This window comes from Neopelma chrysocephalum, unplaced genomic scaffold (genome assembly GCF_003984885.1).
Source record: "Neopelma chrysocephalum unplaced genomic scaffold, ASM398488v2 Primary Assembly neopelma1_25, whole genome shotgun sequence".
Classification (NCBI taxonomy): Eukaryota; Metazoa; Chordata; class Aves; order Passeriformes; family Pipridae; genus Neopelma; species Neopelma chrysocephalum.
Window position 1 is genome coordinate 30,922,378 of NW_020897694.1, and position 22,034 is coordinate 30,944,411.

Consider the following 22,034-nt stretch of genomic DNA (forward strand, 5'->3'; position numbering starts at 1 on the left):
TCTTGCTATTATTTATAGCACCTCTTTTAAAGCACTGAAATAGAGCAGTGAGAGACTTTATACAAATTTGCACAAAATAAACTGGATAGGGAATCTAGAAAAGGCAGTAGCCATGTTATGCCAGTATTTCAAGAATAAGGACTTTGTACTCTGCCTGGAATTCATGTCAAACCTGCACAGTAGTTCCAGTTTGCTGGCTGTTGCTGGCAGGGATCCCAGGTGGAGGCAGGGGGAAGGGAGAGCAAGAGAAAAAGGAGCAAGTCCCAGCCCACTTTTGCCCACTCACTTCTTAGAGGATCAGGACTGCTCGGCACACCAAGGAGCAAGAGGGATTTCGGAACAAAAAGAGTAATTGAGACAAGGGTTTGTTTGTTTTCCACAGGTAAAATGGTGTTGGCCTTTTTTATTAGTCCTGATAATCATTATCGTGGCTTACTGGCTTACTATCTGACACATTCTTGGATTTCTCTAAGAAATTTCTGATTTCTAGCGGCTGCTGTTAGATTTATGAACCAAGTTGGTTTTTTTCATTTAACAGCTAAGGAAACTAGAGCCCAGTACCGGCTTCATCACGTGCTAGCACTGTCAGTGAGAGCTCTATTTTCAGAAGGAATCAGAACCTAACGGAGAAATGTGAATATACATATTTAAATTGTGGGGGTTGTTTAATGTGTGGCACTTCTTCTACTCCTTCAGTAAGAGCAATGCTCCTAAAATGGCTTGCGGTAAATCAGATGGTGCCACAGCCAACGGTATTAGATCGAAGTATCTTTTTAATACCACCAGTGCACCTCCCTGGTTCAGAGTTCACAGCTTTCCTGAGGGGCTGTACAAAGTCTCTGTCTGAATACTGACATGCATCCTGTGACCAGCTGGCTGTGGTGCAAGAACCTGGGGGAGAATGTGGACAGCAGCAGAGCTATTGTAGCAGCTTTGAAACCTTATCAACTCCCTGGGAACTCAAGGGATTTCTTAAATGTTCAGATCTGTCTGGTTCTTTTGCTCTACTACAGCTCACAAGGGGTATGATGATCCTCCACTGCTTGGTGTAGACTGAGAACATTTTCATTGCAATAGTTTTAGCTTAATCATGTACCACAAGCTCTTTAAATGCAATGCTGTCTAACGGTTGCTGGGAAGGCAGAGCTGTGCCACAATTGTTAAAGCACCTTAAAGATATCACCATCATAGATAATGACCAGAGCCGTCGCTCATTCTTTATTCTCACAGGATAATGCTGTCATGCACTTGCCTGATCATCACCCCAGCTCTGTCCTGTGCGACCACAGTTCATCGGGGTTTCGGGGGGACTGCAGTCAGGCTGTGATAATGAAACACCACTACGCTGCCATCTCAAAAAGATTTGAGATCCTAGTAATTAGTCTTTTGCTTTTCAAAGCATGATATTGGACTTCAGGCATCTGCATCCACAGTAAGGTCTTGCTTCAAACAGTCACTGCATTGGGTCAGAGAGGTCTTGCTGCTTCCCCATTAATCTCTGACTCAGCGACTGGGCAGGGAGGATGAACTGTCATTAGTGTCTTTCAGGATCTTGCCAAGAGCAAAGGGAAACATCAACCCTACATAAAATTCTGTAACTGACAGCAATCAAGTTTGTTGGGTTTTTCTTGACTTTTTTTTCTGTTTGTTTCTGTGTTTGTTTGTTTTATTGTTGTTGGGGTTTTTTTGTTGTTTACTTGGGGTTTTTTCTTTTGGTGGGTTTGTGGTTTTCTTTGTGGGGTTTTTTGGGTTTTTGTATTTTTTTGGTGGTGGTCTTGTTTTAGGTTTTGGTTTTTTATTTCCTATATTGTCTCAGCCATAGCCAAACAAGCATCTAGATATTACTTGGACAAATCATCAATGGACCCCAGGTTCTAACTCTTTTAATACTGTTTTCCTGGTCAAAATAACAATATCTGCAATTTTTTAATCTTTAATCCTTTGAAATGTACAGGGAGGATTATACTCTGGTCTGGCCAGTTTAGTATTCCTTAGACATTCAACAACACTGTTATATACTAAAACGGCACAAAAAACATCCTCAGAAAATACTATATTTTCCTGCTGATTTTTGGAGGAAAAAAACCCCACAAGTCTTTCATTAGTCCAGATGAAACTTTTCAGTTCTCTGTGTTTAGAAGTGACTGTTTGTTTACAAATGGGTTTTGAGTTGTTACAGAAAGTAAATATTATAATTACTTTCAATCTGTTCCTTAATATAGCTGATGACACCTTTGTTGTTGTGCTGTTTTGAAATGGAAAGAAGGGTTGAAAAGTGGGGATTTTGCATGGATAGGATATTTCAGATTTTTCTATCCCTTTTCACAATGAGGGAACGAATAGCATATCTAATTTAGCACAATGTACACCACGAAAGTGAGCATGTGCCAGTCCTCAGTGGAGCCAGTTTACCATGTACTTCTGCGTGACTGTTTGCACAACTCCAGTGCAACGTTTTCTGAAGATCCCTTAGGCAATTCACAAGGAAGAGGAGTGCATTTCCCAAGCCATTCTTTTTCCAAAAGAGACGGTGTGCTCTCTGTTTCAGCAAGCACAGAAAATTGCTTCCACTCATAAAGTTTGCCTTGTGAGACAAAAATAAATATTTAGAAACTGAATGATTATTTCTAGATTTTTAAAGGTTGAGTTCCTAGAGTTGGCAGGTAGAAAACCTGGCAAATTAAATTTATAAATGGCATTAAGCTTTGGAGTTCTTTAAGGAAATAAAGATATTTATGTTTACAGATAGCTTTTAGTAACATTCAGAGATAAACACCTCTTTGAATGTACTAGATGGTATCTAAACAAAAAAACATTACAGTCCCTTCCCTAAGAATTACACTGCAAAAATTAGTTTCCAGGATGGCTTTTATTTGATGTATTTTTTATATTTTCTAATCTCACAGTAAAGGTTAGATTATTTTCCCTAAAGTTGATCTGAGGTTAAGTAAAAAATCAGATACTAGTTTTACTTACCACTATCTCATTTGTAAAATGCTGAAAACCTTCCTTTCAGAGAACACCAACATTTCTGTGCGTGTATTGTGTAATAGGCACCTTTGGCACTTTTTTAAAGCCATTAACATTTAGCCTTCTTTCCAAATTCCCGCAAGTCCCCCTGGAGTTATCAGCAGTTGGAAACAGGCCAGGTCTTGAGGAACTGCATGCAAGGTCACCGGAACTGCTGGGCTCTGATTTTTTTTTTGCTTTTTCACCAGAATTCATATGACCAATTATGGACCTCTTTCATACAAGGGAAAACTATGAAGTTTATCAGGGAAAACAATGGTAAGAAAAACATTCACAGATGGTCTTTCCTGGCTTTTAGGTGTTGTTCTTAAGAAAATGTAAACAAATCTCTCACTTTCTCCCTGCCACTCCTGCCACAACTCATTGAGGATCTAAGAGTAGTCAATACAGGTTTGGATTTATTGGTATTTCAAAACCTTTTACCCTACTTTTATAAGACACAGAGGTTTAGGAGTATGTATAATATTTAGTATAGGACTTACTGTACTTACTAGGTATTAGTACTAGTACTTACTATGCATTTAACACATTGTAGTATCTATTAATGAATTCAGAAGATTATGTTCTAGCATGTGTATTTTACTTCAGGTGAGTATCTGTAAGCTTCTGACTGCAAACACCCTGAGCAACTAAAACATGTACGGAGATATTCTTAGGGATATATCTTAGGAAGATAATCAAGTTTAAGCCTATTGCTGCACCTTGATTTTGCAGATGGTCCCATGGCTTAAGGAGCACTTTTCAAACACTGTATGTAGGAATGGGTGCAGTAGATGCAATAGTAAAGCCGTTGCCGTAATGACCAGCGTGATTCCACACCAATTACCTTCATGCTCCTGTCCCACTCATTCCAGGAGCCTTAACAGGACTATCCTACACCCCTGCACAAGGAGTGCCTCAGGACACTTGCAAGTATCCAACCACTCAATCCACTGGGAACATCCACTGAGATCAGTGCATATGTCGATAAAGAAATGCAGACACAAAATTCCTGTGTGAATAAATAACAATAATAAATAAATCAATAATATAAAAATCATAATAATTTTAAAAATTACTGATAATAGAAAGCTCAAGGACTGTTTAAAATATTCAGGAGCTCCATCTACTGGCAGTATTTGGTTGCTGTTTGACTATACTGAGTCCCCATAAAACTTTAAGAATAATAGTTTAAAGTCCGTTGTAAAACTTAAAGTTGTTTTTTGTAATATTACCTCTTTACTTTTACTTTTAGGAGCTATTTAAACATTTGGCTAATTTTATGCTTGTTTCCAAGAACCTGTGTCTCAAGTCCTTCAAAACCTAATTTCTTGCTGATACTGGCTGATGATCTTGGTATTGGAGATGTGGGTTGCTACGGCAATGATACAATAAGGTATGAAATAAATTATCCTTCCTAGTGAAGTAAAAAAAGCACTGATGACAGTATTAGAAAATTCAGTATTAATTGATTAGATACACTTCTTTTCAACCTACATACAAAATAGTTGCTCTACAGTAATTCCTACTCTAGTCAAAATTATAGAGGCATGCTTGAGAAACTTGCTTGGACTTAAAACTTTGCAATTATGTCTGTGCAGTGTACTTGTCAGGCATGTGTATAATGTACAAATTTCCACAACTCTGTGGAGATGAAGAAATGAGATTAGAATTTAATATCAGTTAACAACTTTAGTAGGCATTTTAGGACAGCTTAGACTATGTGATATATTTATCCCTAGTGCAGTTATCAATCTGTATGTAGATTGATTGAGAGAATGATTGTAGAGGTATCATGTCTTTGCTCTAGCCTGTTATAGTCTTGGATATTTTGTTTTACTGTATCTATTAACAGACTCTTTTTCCCTATGCTGCATGAGATTTTGACAAAGGACAGACCTGAAATACCTTCTCTTCCTCCCTCTACCCCATTTTTTAGTTATTAATTTCCATGGAAAATTAATTTCTAAGGAGTCAAGGTGTCTCAAAAATATATATAACACAGAGTTTTTCTAGTGGAGTTGTAGGTAAACAGATTTTTGTAAATTTGATGGTGACATTCTCCACAAAACTAAGAGGAGTGGGATACCATGAACTTCTGTGTAATATGTTTTTATCAGAGACGGGATTTTTCTCTTTAGGACTCCTAACATTGATGGCTTGGCAAAGGAAGGAGTGAGACTTACTCAGCACATTGCTGCAGCTGCTGTCTGTACTCCAAGCAGAGCCGCTTTCCTGACTGGCAGATACCCCATCAGATCAGGTTGGGCCACTCTCTAATGGTTTGATGCAGTTAGTCTAGTCAGTGTTGATATTAAAAATCCCCTTAAATAAACAATTTTAAAGACTAGTTAATCTTGGGATTTGGAGTTTCAGTGAGATGGGAAGAAATAGAGATGAGTAATGATTGATTTCTAGGGGAAAATGCCCACATAAAGTACATTTAATGTGGCTAAATGGATGAAAAATCTAAACAGCACAAAGCACCTAGAGACAGAAAAATGAAGAAGAAAATTAGGCAAATGCTGTCTGTCTAGTGGTATTAAGATTATATTAAATGTAATATTTTTAATATCCTGGCAAATTTTTTCACAGTGAAATGCATCAGACTGTGGAATAGTTCTCAGTTGTTATGTTTTAAAACCGATTTACTTCAGCCACGTAAATTCATGACAGAAAACTTCAGCCACCACATATGGCAATAGTAATCAGTGCAGCACCTCTGATGTGATTCTGATTTGCTTAAGGAGAAATCTAATCATGAACTGTGCGTTTCAGAAGTGTGTACCCCTGACTCGGTAAACATTTTGTTCTATAAAAACTTATTTTCTTTTTTTTTAACATTATATTTTGATAGAACTTTGATTGTAAGACGTTGCCTAATGTCCAAACATAGCCGGCTTCCTGCCACTTGTAGACACCCCAGCATAGCTGAGGCATCTGCATTGGAGTAGCATATAATGACATGGGACTTGGAAGAGACATAATTCCGGAGGCCAATCAGAATATCCCACGACATACTAAGTGGCTTATAAAAAGGCACTAGGCTTAGGCAACTGAGTCCCATTCATTAGAAAGCACATTCTGAGCAGACTGAAAATTTGAAATCTGGCTTGTTTTGTTTTAAAGATTGTTATTCCTCTGTAGGCATGGCCTCCAGCACTCAACAGCAGGTTCTCTTTTGGAACGGGTGTTCTGGGGGGCTTCCACCAAATGAAACTACTTTTGCCAGAATACTGCACCAGCAAGGTTATTCTACAGCACTTGTAGGTATGAGACAGAGTAACTTGTCGCCTTTTCATTGCTTATTATTCAAATTAGTATGATTCTGTAAATACATTTCTTTTTTGCAAAATGTCTAGGATCAGTTAAACTAGATTTTCTTGTATGCACAACTTTCAAAATCAGCAGGGTTTTTAGAATGCTATCCACAAGTCCCAATGTGAGTAAAGCATATCTGATAGATCCAAAATCAGAATATATGGAATATATAGATACACAATGCAAATGGAAGTAAATTCAAAGGAAATAATCTTGTTTGCCCAGTCCAGATTGCTTTAGGATGAACCAACAGAGATTTTTACTGATCTATTAGAGCAGAAAAATATTGTCTGCTGGTTGGTACTGAGACACCAGTAGTCTTAATTGTATCAACTTCAGCACAGGGTCTTAATTATATCGACTTCAGCAAGGTTTTTGACACTGTCTCTCACAACATCCTCATAGGCAAACTCAGCATGGACTGGATGACTGGATAGTGAGATGGATTGAGAACTGGCTGAATAGAAGATCCTGGAGACATGTAATCAGTGGCACAGGGTGTAGTTAGAGGCCTGTCACTGGTGGCATCCCCAGGGGTCAATACTGGGCCCAATATTGTTTGACTTATTCATCAGTAATGAAGATAATTAGGGGACTGAAGCATTTGTCTTATGAGGAAAGGCTGAGGTAGCTGGGCCTGTTCAGCCTTGAGAAGAGACAACTGAGAGAGGACCTCATCAATATGTAGAAGTATCTGAGGGAACGGTGTCAAGAGGATGGATCCAGGCTCTACTCAGTGGTGCCAAGCAGTAAGACAAGAGGCAATGGGCAGAAACAGGTGCACAGGAAGCTCCACTTGAAAATAAGAAGAACTTCTTTACTGTAAGGGTGACTGTGCACTGGAACAGATTTCCCAGAGAGGTTGTGGACCCACCCTCACTGGAGATATTTAAGAACTGTCTGGACGTAATCCTGTGCAATGTGCCAGGACAACCCTCCTTGAGCAGGGAGGTTGGACCAGATGACCCACTGTGGTCCCTTTCAACCTTACCCATTCTGTGATACCTGGTGGCAAGATTTTTCTGTTATTTAAGCATCCTGCTTATTATCACAGTTAGGATGCTAAAAGTTCCTTTATTTCTGCAAAAGGAAACTCTTCCAAAAAAAGCTCAAAGAATCCCATTTACTTCAGTGGGCCTTGGCTCAAAATACATGTCTGAAAAAAGAAAATCCTGTTAACTCTTTGCTAATTTTGACTGAAGAGCAATTAAAGGTTGTGTGTTTTAAGCATCTCTCCTTTTTAAACTCCTTTTGATGTAGTCAAAGGTGTGTTGTGCTTAGTTGTAATTACTGTGCTTTTCACACCTCTGCTCATCTCTGCACACTGAGGTGTCATTTAGTTCCTAAATTGAAGCAAGTCTCAGTGGTGTACTGACTTCACACCCTGCTCACTGCAGTCTGATATAGCTTATACTGTAAACTACATTCATGTACACAAGTGCAGGACTGGTCAGCAGTTCTCAGAAGTTATTTGTCTAGGTAATAGCTCCTAAGCCCATGGTTATAGACTGTCTGTCCTTCAATGTCAGGATAATTACACTGCTCTGTAATATGACTTAATTAAGGTTCATTATCAGTGTATTACATATTCTGATATATCCAATTGTACTGGATAATTGGAATGACCTATTTCTGCTACTCGTTTTAGGATGAGCCAATACATACATCTTCTTCCTGAAATTTGTTCCAAGACTATGAAGGTCAGATAGAAATTGTGTGCAAAATATTTCATATTTTTGCACTTAGCTGTTTCTTTTGACATAAGGATGTCTTCAGTTTCTCCCCACCAGGTTACCGGTTAATGCATGGCTACTTCATCATGTGAAAAATAATAAGCACCAACTATTGCAACCTTATTTGTTCTTATTCAAGGATGTATCTAAGCTGGGCCATTGCCCTACATGGAATTTAAACTGATAGGCAAGGAGAAGCAGCTGTTCTAGACAAATAAAGTGCCAATGCATTGTTGCTCCTTGAATCTATCCCCATTCCACACCAGCTCCTCCCTCAGCTGCACCTTAACTGAGGGGTACAGCCAGCCTCTTAGAAATACAGGCAGACACACCCAGGAGTCATCATGTTGGATTTAAGATCTTTATTTTACATTTTCAGGGAAGTGGCATATGGGTGTGAACTGCAAAACCCGCCGTGATCACTGCCATCATCCTTTAAATCATGGTTTTGACTATTTTTATGGCATGCCTTTTACCCTTGTGAATGAGTGTCAAGGCACAGACGACCCTGAACTGGCCAAGTCTTTGCAAGATAAGTATTGGCTTTACACGCAGATGATCGCCCTTGCAGTATTTACTCTTATGATTGGAAAACTTGCCAATTTTTTCCCAATAAAATGGAAAATAATCATCTGTCTGGCCATCTGTGGTCTCCTTCACTTCATCTCCTGGTTCTCCAGCTATGGTTTCACCAAGTACTGGAACTGTATCCTGATGAGAAACCATGACATCACTGAACAACCTATGGACCTAAACAGAACTGCTTCTAATATGTTGAAAGAGGCAGTTACATTCATTAAAAGGTAATCAACAAAAATTATATCACATTTTAAGGGTTTTTAATAATAATGTCATTATTGTGTCATATAACACTAGGTTAGTTAGCTGGCATGCTGAACTCTCCGTCCTAATGCTGGTCAGTAATTTGTTAATTTCTGGCATTTTCCCACCCGTCAGCATCCAGCTGCTGTCCTTTGTATTATACATCTGTCCTGGTTCTGGCCAGGAGAGGATTAATTTTTGCAGCACCCAGGAGGGGGCTGCAAAAGGATACAGAGTTTATTCTATACCACCTCACATCATTGCCGGGGTAGGGAGAAGGTGTCTTTCCTGGTCAAGTAAGCATGGCAGAGGGAGTGGTCAGGTAACTCCAGTTCTGAGCATTTTGCATGTGAATCACTCGTTTGTCTCTCTTCTACACTTTTGTTACTAATATTGTTGCTGTTCCTGCTCATTTTGCTATCTCATTGCTGTTTCTGGTAAACTGTTCTTATCTCAACCTGTAACCTTTACCTTTTGTGCCTCCGATTCTCCTCTCCAGCCTGCTGCAGGGGGGAGAGAAAGAGGGAAAAGTGGACAAGCAGCAGCATGGTTTGGAGAGTCTCAGTGGGAGCACTAAACTAGGAAGCACCATTCTTAAACCATGGCAACATCGCTGGTCAGTTCCTTGGGAAAAGGAAGATGATTTTTCTGGTGTTTATGTTTTGTTCAGCTGATACCAAGGGGTCCTGGCCAAGGACTGTGCCTTCTGTCAGTAGGAAGAGAAAAATGGTCTTAGACTGGTAAATGGACTGTTATAGGAAGTGTCATATGAAATTAATATTTGGCAAACAGAAGAGTGATAGTGAGTTTTGTTTAGTTTTGTGTTTGGGTTTTTTTTCTGACAGGTGTCCTTCATTTCTATCAGTAACCTCAATTGGAATTGAACAAACCACTAAGTCTTTAAATTATTCATGTGTTAAGTCTGGGAACATCCTTGAAAAAGACTATACTCTTTCTGTCAGTTTTGGGGTTGTGTGTTTGTTTTCTCAAGGAAATTGGAGGTAAAATATATTCCTTCTGTAAAACTTTGAGTGTAGGTAATCTTAGGTTCATAGGATATCCTACCTGGCCTGATGTTTAAGGGATCATGGTTTCACTGTGGGTACAGTGTCATATCTGCCTCTTCCATGAAGATGTTTCAAATGCTCAGTGACATACATCCATGTTTAAGTTTAGGCAAGCAAGTCCTATTCTCCTTGCCTCTCAGATTGTGTCAGTCTTTCAGCTACAACTTTTCCTAGTTGCTTATTTAATGTTCTAACATGTCTAATTTGGAACATGAAAAAGAAAGGGCCCGTTACTGGTTTGATCTTAATACAGAACAAACATCTTTGAGAGTGTTTTAAACCCCTCTGTCTCCCAAAACCTCAAAAGCAAAAAGATGTCAAAATAAAAAAAAAATTGTTTATATCACAATAATAATATTTATCGAGATAGTAACTACAATACCACTGTTATATTTTGCTTTGAGTGACAGTTTGAAGAGAAATGACCCATGTTTTCTTTTATTTCAGAAACAAGCATAGACCATTTCTTCTCTTCGTTTCCCTTTTACATGTTCACACCCCTCTCACTACCACAGAGAAGTTTCAAGGAAGAAGCAAGCATGGCCTGTATGGAGATAACGTAGAGGAGATGGATTGGATGGTGGGTAAGTGTTGGTCTTGAAGAAAATTCTTCATTTATTTGAATGTGGAAAAGAACTTAAAGGAGTGATCACCAGACTCCCTTTTTGCACATGTAAAAATCATGCCTCGGATACACAGTTGGTTTCAAAGATTGCCATACCATAACAACACTTCTTTTTTTTCTTTCTTAAGATGAAAGCTTAAACTTTCTTTGTAAGGATTTGTTCTTTATCTTTTTTAATTGACACTTCTGTGTAATTCAGCTTCTGTGCTGAAGTGTTAAATGCAGACATATAATCAAATATGTCCTTGATCATGCTGTTAATCATAATTATGACATTTCTCCATCTCTGTCTGGTCTTAGAAGATGTAAGTGGTGCTGATGCTAAATATTACATTATGCTTTTTCCTTGTGCAGTTCACCTTTTGCTACTGCTTCTATAGCTATGGAAGCTGTTCTTGGCAAATATACTTGATGCAGAAGGTGATGAGGACAACCAATCTAAGATAAATCACATTCTGTATAAACACTTGATGTTACCACTACAAAAACATTCCTTATTAAATTAGGTTTGAATTACAGTCCACAAGGTTTTTATCACTGCTATCAGGAGATGATTTTGGTTGATAGTATGTAGCCTGGTCTCAGAGTCCCTGTTCAGTTGCTGGTGAGACACAGCAGTTTACTATGGCTACTAATCAAGGCAGCACTATTATTTAAGCTTTTCAAGCTGTTTGAGGCTACCTACTCAGGATATTCCTTGACTCAGATAATTTACAGAATAAAGTTGACTGAGTATTCTGAGTAGCTTGAATAAAAGGGTCAATCATTTAAATTATTTTCCAGTTGGTGGTAATTTTTATTTTCCTATTTTTATAGACACTACAAACAAATTTTATAAACACTCATCTGCTTTTTGTTGGGCTCTTATTATTTCATAGAATTATAGAATATTCTGAGTTGGAAGGGACCCATCAGGATCACCGACTTCAACTCCTGGCCCTGCATATGACACCCCAAGAATCACACTGCATGCCTGAGAGCACTGTCCAAACAGTTTTTGAACTCAGACAGGCTTGGTGCTGTGACCACTTCCCTGGGGAGTTCCAGCACCCAATCACCCTCTGGTTGAAAAACCTTTTCCTGATGCCTAACCTAAACCTCCCCTGACTCTGCTTCATGCCATCTCCTCAAGTCCTGTCACTGGTCACAACAGTGAACAGATTGGTACTTGCCCCTCCACCTTCCCCTTGTAAGAAGGTTAAAGACTGCAATGAGGTCTCCCCTCAGTCTCCTCTTCTCCAGGCTGAACAGACCAAGTGACCTCAGCTGCTCTTCACACGGCTTCATTATCTTCACTGCCCTCCTTTGGACACTCTCTAATAGTTTAATATCTTTCTTATAATGTGGTGCCCAAAACTGCACACAGTGTTCAAGGTGAGGCTGTCCCAGTACAGAGTACAGCAGGACCATCCCCTCCCTCCACCAGCTGGTGATGCTGTGCCTGATGCCCCCTTGGACATGGTTGGCCCTCCTGGCTGCCAGGGCACTGCTGACTCTCATTCACCTTGCGACTGACCAGGCCCCCCAGGTCCCTGTCTGCAGCACTTTGCTCCAGCCTCTCATTCCCTAGTCTATACACACAACCAGGGTTGCCCCATCCCAGGTGCAGAATCTGGCACTTGCCACTGTTAAACTTCATACTACTGGTGATTGCCCATCTCTCTTACTTGTTGAGGTCTCTTTGTATTGAATGTGGTAGATAATAACAGAACTCATTCAGGTAAATGGAAAGACTCAGTCTTCACTGAATTTTGAGTCAAGACCTAGAAAATCTGAGTGCATCTCCTGATGTAATTATGATGCTATGCTTTGTTTATAGGAAGGCTTCTGAATGTTATTGACAAAGAAAGCTTGAAGAATACCACATTCATTTATTTTGCATCTGATCATGGAGGATCCTTAGAGGCTCACAGAAGAAATTCTCAGTTGGGTGGATGGAATGGGATCTATAAAGGTAAAATTTTGGTAGTGTGTACATGCATAAGACTTCCTCTTAAAAAGAAAATGATAGATTAAAATACATTCAGACAGACTAAATTTCATAAACTATATGCTGGTATTACAATCTTGAATTATAGATCTGAAATGAAGATCTATGGTATCTCTTGCATGTGCCCCCTCCAGACTGTTAAACCTTGAAAAGCTACTGTGACAGCTTACACAGATTGGCACTTACTGTATAATGAAGTCTGAAAACTGTACCCATCACTTATTTCCCTATGGAAGAAGAGTTGTGTGCACCTTGACCTTGCTCAGCATGACAACACACACTGCCTAGTAGCAAGTTACTTGATGGGCCATACAAGCGATGTTTGATACAGCTGGGATCCATCTAGGAACAGTCCTAAATGCAAAATGAGCCTTTATTTCTTAATATGAAGTTTCCATACCAGTAGCAGTTGCAAAAAGGCCAATAGGCACATTTGAATAGTTTAGAATCTAATCTAATGAATTCACTTCTACCAGCTGAACACAAGTATATTAGTAACAGGAGAGGCCAGAGAGGAAAGGTAAATGTCATTAGAGATTTCAGTATGAGAGGACAGTGATGAAATCATGCCTGCTTAGAGAGAAGGCAAAAGAAGATATAATATCAGTTTAGATATCAATAACAGAAAGGCCATTTATGTCCACACATGGCAGAACAAGGGACATCCCACCGAAACTAACTAGCAAGATTAAAAAATACAGTTTAATTAATAAATATCTGTAAACCTCACTGCTGCTATTTGAAACAGCATATTAAAAACAAGAAGACAAATAAGCCACACATCCAAATAATGAGAAGAGCTTCTGCTGATTGACAAAGCACGAGATACTGCTATTTTACATAGCACAAAGATTATTTCAGAAGCAGTTGGACTTGCCCTGTTTGTTATCCATCATGACACCTTGTCAGTCTTTAAATCCAAGCTCTGGGAACCTTGCCTCTCAGTTGTAACTATTAGCACACCTCCTTTGTAGCAAGGTACAGTATTACTTAGCAAAGCCTGGGGATAATGTAAGCTTCCATTCAGCTGCTGATTTATTAACTGAGCTAATCAGCTGCCTTCAAGCTTTGTTCGCCAGTTTTCCTACAACACTTTCCAGCCACAATTTGTCATTTCTGCCTTTGATAGGAGGAATAACAGAGAAAAAGTCATACAAGTATCTGAGCTTAATAATTTTGCAATTTTTGTTTTCTAACTGGATCCTTCACTTAGAGTTCTAACTTTGAACCACACTGTTTCATTAATATTCCCATCCTTGACATCTGTAACTTAAATCTGTAATTAGTTAATGGTTCTCACTTTGAAATACTATTCAATGAATTTTTTGATTTGTAAAAGAGACTGCATGGAGGAAAGAACTTAGAAGACCAGAGGAATGCAAGAGAAACAAGTTAAGGAAAACTCTTTGTATTACCTCAAGACAATTTCAAGAGAAATGCAGGTGGAAAGTCTTTGTCACTGCAGCATATTCAGAGCACTCCCTATTTAATGCATGGCTTCTACACTCTTCCATTTGGGACCACCTCAGAGCCTCCCTGGGACTGTATTCTCTTGGAGGGCAATCACATATTATCCTAATTCCCCTTGCTGCCCTCCAGAAATGCAATTAATTTTGTAATGTTCCCGCTGTCTTTGATTGTGAGCTGACAACCAAGATTGCTCTGTGTTAATTTCCCTTCCTCAGGTACCAACTGGGGCTGCAACCCCTATTCCATTGACAAGTCAGATTTTGCTCTTAAATATTTAATTAATTCATTTATTCATTCATTTTATTAACTGATTTTTATTAACAGATTTTTTTCTTGGGCATGTTTTTAGGGAATGTGGAGATTATTCTCAGATACTTAAATTGAAATGACCTTCAACTTAAGCTCTGGGTCAGAATGACTTCTCAGGCATCAAAGGGTGGAATTGTTCCTCTTCTGCCAAAAATGCTGCTTAGTGGTGGGTTATTATATGTGCCACCCAAGAAAGCAGTGTAAAATAAAGATGTTAATAAGACTTATTTTTGAAGAACAGAATTTCCAATGTAGTCACTCTACCGTTCTAGAGGATTTAGTGTGTTCTCATTAAAGTTATGTGAATATTCTAAAAAATTTAAACCCTTTTATTATACATGCACAATTAACATCTAGTATCTCTTATTCTTTTATCTTTTTCTTTTACACTTTCCTCCTCTTCTTTAACAGGTGGAAAAGGAATGGGAGGATGGGAAGGAGGAATCCGTGTTCCAGGAATATTTAAGTGGTCGGGAGTGTTGCCTGCAGGAACAGTTATTGATGAACCTACAAGCCTTATGGACATTTATCCTACAGTAGTTCATTTAGCTGGAGGGGCAGTGCCTCAGGACAGGTACAGAGGTGGCTTCCTAAACCATATTTGCTTCCCTTTCTTGATTTAGATAGAAACTGACTAAGTCATGCATCCTGACAGCCACAGGGTAAATTCTGATTGTTTCTAAACCAGGCAATTCTCTAACTTTCTTTCTGCATAGCCTTCCCCATCTTGTCTGCTTGTATGGAAAAGGCAAAGGAAAAAACAGTATCTTTTATCAAAGGTCATTTAGCTAACTCAGTCCTCTAATCACCAAAAGGCAATTTGGTTGATTTGGGACACTAGGATGACTGTAAAAAAAACCCCAACAAAAACCCAAAACAAAACCTACAACCAAAGCCACCCTTTTTAATTTTACTTTTTTTTAAATCAAAAATCCACAGACTTTCACGAAGTTGGTTGGTCCTATTAGAGTACTAGGACAGGAAGCCTAGGAAGCCTGGTTATTCACAAGTAGGGAAGGTGGAGCAAATGGCACATGACCAGCATTTTACTGCCGGTACCAAAGAAGTAGCTTCCTCAATAGTAAACAACGTCTAGCATCTATGTTAGCCTCCTCTAAAGGACACAAGAAAGCATAGGTGGCTAAGTCATTCCAGCAAAAAGCAAAAAAAGTACTGGTGGTGTGTAAATAAACCAACTCTTAGTCAATTCAGTAGGTGGCTTTTTTTTTCTTTTTTCTACAAAGCCTGAAGCTCACAGAGCTGTCAATTACTTCAGTGACTTCCATTTCAGGTAGCAAAATTAATCTGTGCTTATCACCTACTTCCAGGAAAATTACAGCAGTGGTGACTTAACTCCCCAGGCAGGACGTGTAAACTAGCTGTATTTGCAAAAGCTGCTAGTAAGTGCTAATTCCTGATCTCCACCCATTCACGCAATTAAAAATCTCAGGGCTCATTAGCTAAAAGGTACCTCAGTTGAGAGATGACGCTTGAAATTCTAATGCTGCATACATAGAGTGAGTGGTGCTCGTGCTCCAGCTGCAGACTGAAATCCTTAAGCAGTCTGGTGACTCCGGTTCTCTCCCTCAGGGTAATCGATGGGCGCACTTTGCTGCCTCTGCTGCGTGGGACGGTTCGACACTCCGGGCACGAGTTCATGTTTCACTACTGTGGTGTGTTTCTGCACGCAGTGCGGTGGCACCAGAAGGACAGTGAGTATCAACATCCCCCTCCAGCAAATCAGAGACCATGTAATGATCTCTAGCTCCCAAGAGAGTGTCATGTAAAAATATACATACATATATCTGGAGTAAGTTTATTGTCTCAAACTCTCAGTTCTTCTGCAAAGTGCAGAATGGCCTCATTGTTAGCTGTCCTGCCTTGCCTGAGATGAAGGGTTTTGCTTCCTGGGAAGCATAGCTTCAAGAAACCCCATTTTGAGGCAGTGTTTGTATCACTTTTGAAGCATAAGCATGCAGGATCAGCTTTAGTGTAATAATAATAATAATGGCCCATCTTCGCGAACGAAGATTTGGGGAAAGGTCTTTTACCTTTCCAGCCTGCGCAATGGATTTTTTAGGTGAGACACAGCCTGCGCTGAACTGAGCCCACCCTTTAATCCTAAGGTTCATCTGCCGGGGCCAAGCAAGCTTGGACAATGGCAGTGAGGTCCTCAGGACGTAGGTTTGTTTAGAGTGTCCTTCTCATAGATGGATGGCCACACAGGGCTAACGACCTCCATCAGGCCAGGAGACCGCGATTTGAACCCGTGGTCGCAGCAGTGAAAGTCCTGCACGCTAACCACTAGGCCACCAGGGGTCTCAGCTTTAGTGTAGGATTGAAGCAAAAGGAATTGTGCAATCAAGGTCTTTATCCTGAGCAGTAGTTTATTTCTTTTTATTAGTCCTGTCTTATTTGTTTCATTTTTTTCAGCTGTGGCATTAGACAAGCTGACTGCAGCTGTAATGCTTTACTGAACTTTCAACAAGCACCCAACAATGGAACTAGACGATCTTTAATGTCCCTTCCAACCCAAACGTTTCTGTGTTTCTATGATTAGTTGAGCCAAGCCCACTATAGGCAATCAGTTTTGGTTAGAGTTTATCTCCCCGCCGGGCCCCATCGGCTCCGGGGAGCAGCGGGGGGTGCCGGGCACGGGCCCGGGGCCGAGCCGGCAGCGCCGGGCCGGGAAGACAAAGCGCCGCCAGGGGGCAGCGCGACACCGCCGGCCGCCACAGCCGCGGCCTGCCGGGCGGCGGCGAGCGCTTTAGCGAGGAGGTTTTAAACAGCAAGACAAAATAAAACAAAACCTAACCTCCCGGCCCTTCAGCGCAGCCAGCCGCTTCGTGTTTCGTTTTCATATCTCGAGGTGCCCCGTATGAAAGGCCACCTACAGCTGTGGGAGAGCAGAGGGAGCGCCGTCAGCCCCCCAGTGCAGTGGTTTCGTTCCCAAAGCACTGTAGCTGCTCATGACCTCCTGGAGCACGCACCCTGTGATCCTGGCCGGAGGTTTGAGCAGACGGGGGCATGGCCCATGCCTGGCAGAAACCTCAGGGCTGCCGATTTGAACCTCCCTCCCCATGCACCCAGTACACAGCAGACCAGTGTGTTAAGAGACTGACAATGAGAGCACAGCTCTTAGAGCTGCCACTAGAGATGCGAGAGATCAGTTCACCTGACAGACTGGTGGCAAGTTGGCCCCACACACCAGAACTACCAGTAGGTCCAGGCTTCATCACATCAGTCTCTTCTCCCAAGTAATGTTAGCGGACAAAAGGAAATGGCCTCAGGTTGCTCCAGGGGAGGTTTATACTGGATATTAGGAAAAATTGCTTCATGAAAAGGTTTGTTAAGCATTGGAGCAGGCCACTCAGGGAAGTGTTTTTGTCACCATCCCTGGAGGTATTTAAAAGACATGTAGGTGTGGCACTTGTGGACATGGGTTAGCGTTGGACTTGGCAGTGCTGGACATGTTCATCTTAAGGGTCTTTTCTAACCTAAACAATCCTATGATTCTACAATCTAACCCCAAACACAGTCACCTGTTCACATTACCTAGAGCAGAACAGCAGCCAGAAACTCAAATCTCCTATGTCTCTAAATCAGTCACTATTCTTAGAGATCTCTCTTTGTTTCCTTTTAACACACATTTTTTTCTGGAAACAAAGTTTCTGGGCAGAGAAAGCTGTGTCTGACTGCCGAACTCCTGGAGAAAACTCCTGCTAGACGAGTCATGCCCCATTTCCCTACTGAAAGGCTAAATACATACTCCTCTCAAGCCATGCATTTGAAGAGCTGCTTTTCAAGTTGAAGGACTGCTATTCTCCTCACCCAGCTTTCATCACTAGTTCTTCTAAGCTATATAAGTTCTACATAAGTAGCTATGCATACTTATGCAGATGCGAGATATATTTTGTGGCAGTTCATGTTCCTATGAAGCCACATGCACAGCTAGATTTCCTATGCATGCCTTTCTACAATTTTTCCCATTGAACCTCAACTGCTTATGGCAAGGGTCCTGAAAACAATGCAATGTTCTGCATATGAAAGACTAGCTAATCAAATATGTGGCTCAGCTTTCAACCAATATATAAATTTTGATTCTTTGTTCCAACTGCCATTTCTTCTGTCTGGGCTGACAGACTATTTAGAGGGTTTTAGCTCATGTGTAAGTAAATCACACTAATATTATGTATTTAGTGTCCATTTACATCTCTCTGTTGGTCAGCCTAGATATGAAGCCATTGTATTTTGATGTCACCCAGGCAGGATCCATCCTTTAAGCCCTTCACTGAAGCCAGAAGAATCCTTTGTTTATAAGTAAAAGAGTCCTTTCCTTTACCCCAGCACAATAACTCTTATTAGTGACAGTACATTTCTTTCTGCTCATTAAACTGATTGATTGTTACCAGATGGGGTTGAGAGATGTTTGTACTGAAGCAGCAGGTTTCCTTTCCCTTGGACATATTAAATTAACATGTTGCCCTAAAATTCACATGCACCTTCTGATTCTATCAGAGCTACTTCAATAGAAAATTGCATATCCCTGTTTGCCTCTTGGAGATGAGTGCAATTCCCACTGCTTTTATCAGCACTGATTTCTACCACCTTTTTTTTTTCTTTTATCCTCCTGTAACCCAATTGTCTGCTCAGCTCACCAACACAGGTTAATTACAATCAGCTTCTCTGAATCCTTCAAAGTGAACTAACAAGGACCTGGCTGTCTCTCACCCTGCATTTCCAGTAATTATTTGCAGCTGTGAAAAGGGAATGTTAAAATTTAGCAGCATCAGACACTCTACACTCAGTACTCCAAATTTTCATACAGTGTATAAGGAATTCAGCCCAATTATTTATGGAAAAGAATGACTAGTTAGTTTTTTTCTGAACATCGATCACATAAATTCCTATGTACAGCTAGATAAGCCTCTCCATCTTGTATTTACCTAATAAATGGTTATTTTGCCAATATCTCAACAGCACTCCAACTAAGCCAGATACTCAGAAAAAACGCCTGTCCCAGAAAGTGCTTATTTAACTCCTTGTAGCAAGTATCTGTGCTACCTGACGGACAAACGTAAGACCCAAATCCCATGCTCTGGGAACACCGATATCAAAGAGGATGCTTGCATATTTGTCACGAGACAAATGTTCTTTTAGTTACAAGACAGGGATAAGCTGAAGGACATGGAGCTCATCCAGCCAGCAGCAAAGCATACACTCAAACAGACCTAAGGAGTATCTGTCTGTCCTTAGTAAGCCGTCAGAAAGTGAGCCCAATCAACCTTCATCATCCTTTCTCCCACCATTTCAGAAATGGAGACATCTAACATTTAGAAGTGTTACAGAATTATTATGCCAAAACATTTCAGAACCATTGAGATGTCATCCCTCCACAGAAGTGCAGAAGCATAGCTTAAGCAGGATGTGGAAACCACTGGGTGAAAATAAATAGATACACAGCCAGCTAGCAACTAGATCTTTTAAGCTAAAATATTATCTGAGCCTTAATATCTGTTATTTGTTTCCCCTCACCTTTTCAGAAGTTTTAAAATTTTATTTATTAACAAAATAGTGTTCTAGTAGTAGTGACAAGACAGAGACCAAAGAATAAAGCTGCAGGCTCCAGAAATAAAGAACACCTTTAAGAGAAAAAAGGAAGGAAAGTTCAGCTAATTCCACTGAAGTAAAAAGAAAATTCCATGTAAGGACAATGCAGTTGTCAGCTATTTGGGCTCAGTGGAGTAGAGAAGTGGCTCCAAGTGTTATATGTCCCCTTTCTTCTTGTCTCCTTTTTTCAGACATAGTACCTAATTGCTGTCTTCTTGCTGGGCACAGAATTGGCTCTGAATTCAGTGTACTGTATTCTAAATGTGGGGTGTGGAATAGGGGGAAAAGGAGGAGGCAGTAAAGTGTGCTGATGAGCTGCATTCAGAGTTAGTCCTAGCCCTTTGCCATTTTTTCATTGCAAGTTACAGACCTGTGCTTATCCTCTGGCCAGTAGAAGAGCCTGATGATGTGGAAGCTCTAAAGCTGCAAACTACCTGCCTTCATCATGTTAATTTAAAAACTCCAAATTTTACTGTTTTCTTGGCTTGCAATTACCACCCTATTTAAAAGTGTGCTGGAACATGAGCATGGAAATAAACTGTGATGAATTTCTGCCCAGGTGTACTTCTTCACTCAGATATACAGAGGCAGCAGAAGAACCACCTACAATTACTTACAGCCAGAAATTGGGGACTGCATGCTCCATTTTCCCTCTCCAAGAGGCTTGTGGATTTTTAAAGGGACACAAGAAAGTATCAGACTCCCTCTTTATTCAAAATATTAGGCTAACCATTCACATATCATATAGGGCCCTGCATGTACCCAGAGCCAAGGTGTTCCCATAAGCCACAAAAAACATCTTAATCCTGACAGCTTCCACAAGACCTGTTCCCCATGTGTGACATAAGCTTGCCCTAGGAATGACAAAGCAGATCACTTAAATGTGAACCAAACTTTCATGACACATCCCCCACCTCTCCCAATTCCTAATGCCATTAAGATGTTCAAATGTGCTTCTTCTGCGACAGGTGGCACCGTGTGGAAAGCTCATTATGCTACTCCAGTATTCCAACCAGAAGCCTCTGGAGCCTGTTTCAGAAGAGGAATTTGCCCATGTTTTGGTGATGGTGTAACCCATCATGACCCTCCACTGCTGTTCAATCTCTCACAAGATCCGTCTGAGGCAAATCCTCTGTCAGCTGACACTGAGCCCTTGTTTGACGCTGTGATGAGGAGAATAAGAAAAGCTGTGGAAGAGCATCGCAAGACGCTGACTTCAGTCCCACAACAGCTGTCTCCTTACAATAATATATGGAAGCCATGGCTGCAGCCATGCTGTGGGACATTCCCATTCTGTTGGTGTCATGAAGAAAATAACAAAGCAGATAACATAATTTAATAAAGTTAGCTTCTTTAAAGAAGTTGATAGTTTTCACATTTACATGACATTTGCATTCATAGAGAAATTAGAGATATGGGTTAAATTACACTGGAATAACTTAAGAGATATTATTGGGTTTTTTTCTTCAACCTTTTTCCATACCCACAGAAATTCAGTAAACCTGTAGTTTAAAAATTAGGGGTCACCTGTATAATCTACCCCTCAAGTGCATAATTCTGGATTAAATACCCCCCCCAAAAAAATTTCTTTTCTTAGTGATTTTCAATTCAAGCAAATGATGACTGATAAGAAAGTAAACTTTTCATAGCAGTTGTTTGTACAGGAAATATGCTTATTAAGACAACAGTACTAAGCCCAAAAGGGTATCCCTATTCAGGGCTTATCTTTTAAGGAAAAAAAAAACTGTTGCACAAAAATGAAATTATGATGACAATGAAAAAAAAGAAATAAATAATGAAAAAAACCCCACATTTTATTTGGAAACATACCAAAATTCGTTTGCCTGTCTGAAATAAACACCTAATAATTTACAGCAATTTTTTGCCTCATCTGTACATTCATTTTTCTATCATGTAAGAATTTCCATGGAAAACTGAACTGACAAGTATGTTTTAAAAATTAGATAGTTGAAGTTAGCGTCTCAAGATCAGCAGCAAAGTACCTAGCTATGCTGAAATGTTAAACCACAATTCTTACCAAAATGCATTTTCCATGTAGTTAAGTGTAGTGGTTTGAG

The 22,034-nt window shown here is 40.1% G+C and overlaps 1 protein-coding gene across 16 annotated transcripts; it reads left to right on the forward strand.

Moving 5' to 3' along the window:
* Positions 1-232: 232 nt before the first annotated feature.
* Positions 233-21,731, forward strand: LOC113963544 (arylsulfatase D-like). Of its 16 annotated transcripts, none has more exons than XM_027674752.1 (12): positions 237-348; positions 3,219-3,288; positions 3,885-3,938; positions 4,265-4,405; positions 5,151-5,272; positions 6,157-6,279; positions 8,443-8,866; positions 10,400-10,536; positions 12,397-12,531; positions 14,758-14,920; positions 15,937-16,058; positions 20,925-21,731. In XM_027674752.1, exons 2-12 carry the CDS (start codon positions 3,236-3,238, stop codon positions 21,293-21,295), a joined length of 1,845 nt encoding a protein of 614 aa, XP_027530553.1. In that variant the 5' UTR covers positions 237-348; positions 3,219-3,235; the 3' UTR covers positions 21,296-21,731. The 16 variants fall into 16 exon arrangements, with proteins under 16 accessions (XP_027530560.1, XP_027530553.1, XP_027530559.1 ...); XM_027674748.1 differs by having other exon boundaries at positions 250-363; XM_027674753.1 differs by having other exon boundaries at positions 293-390.
* Positions 21,732-22,034: the final 303 nt, after the last annotated feature.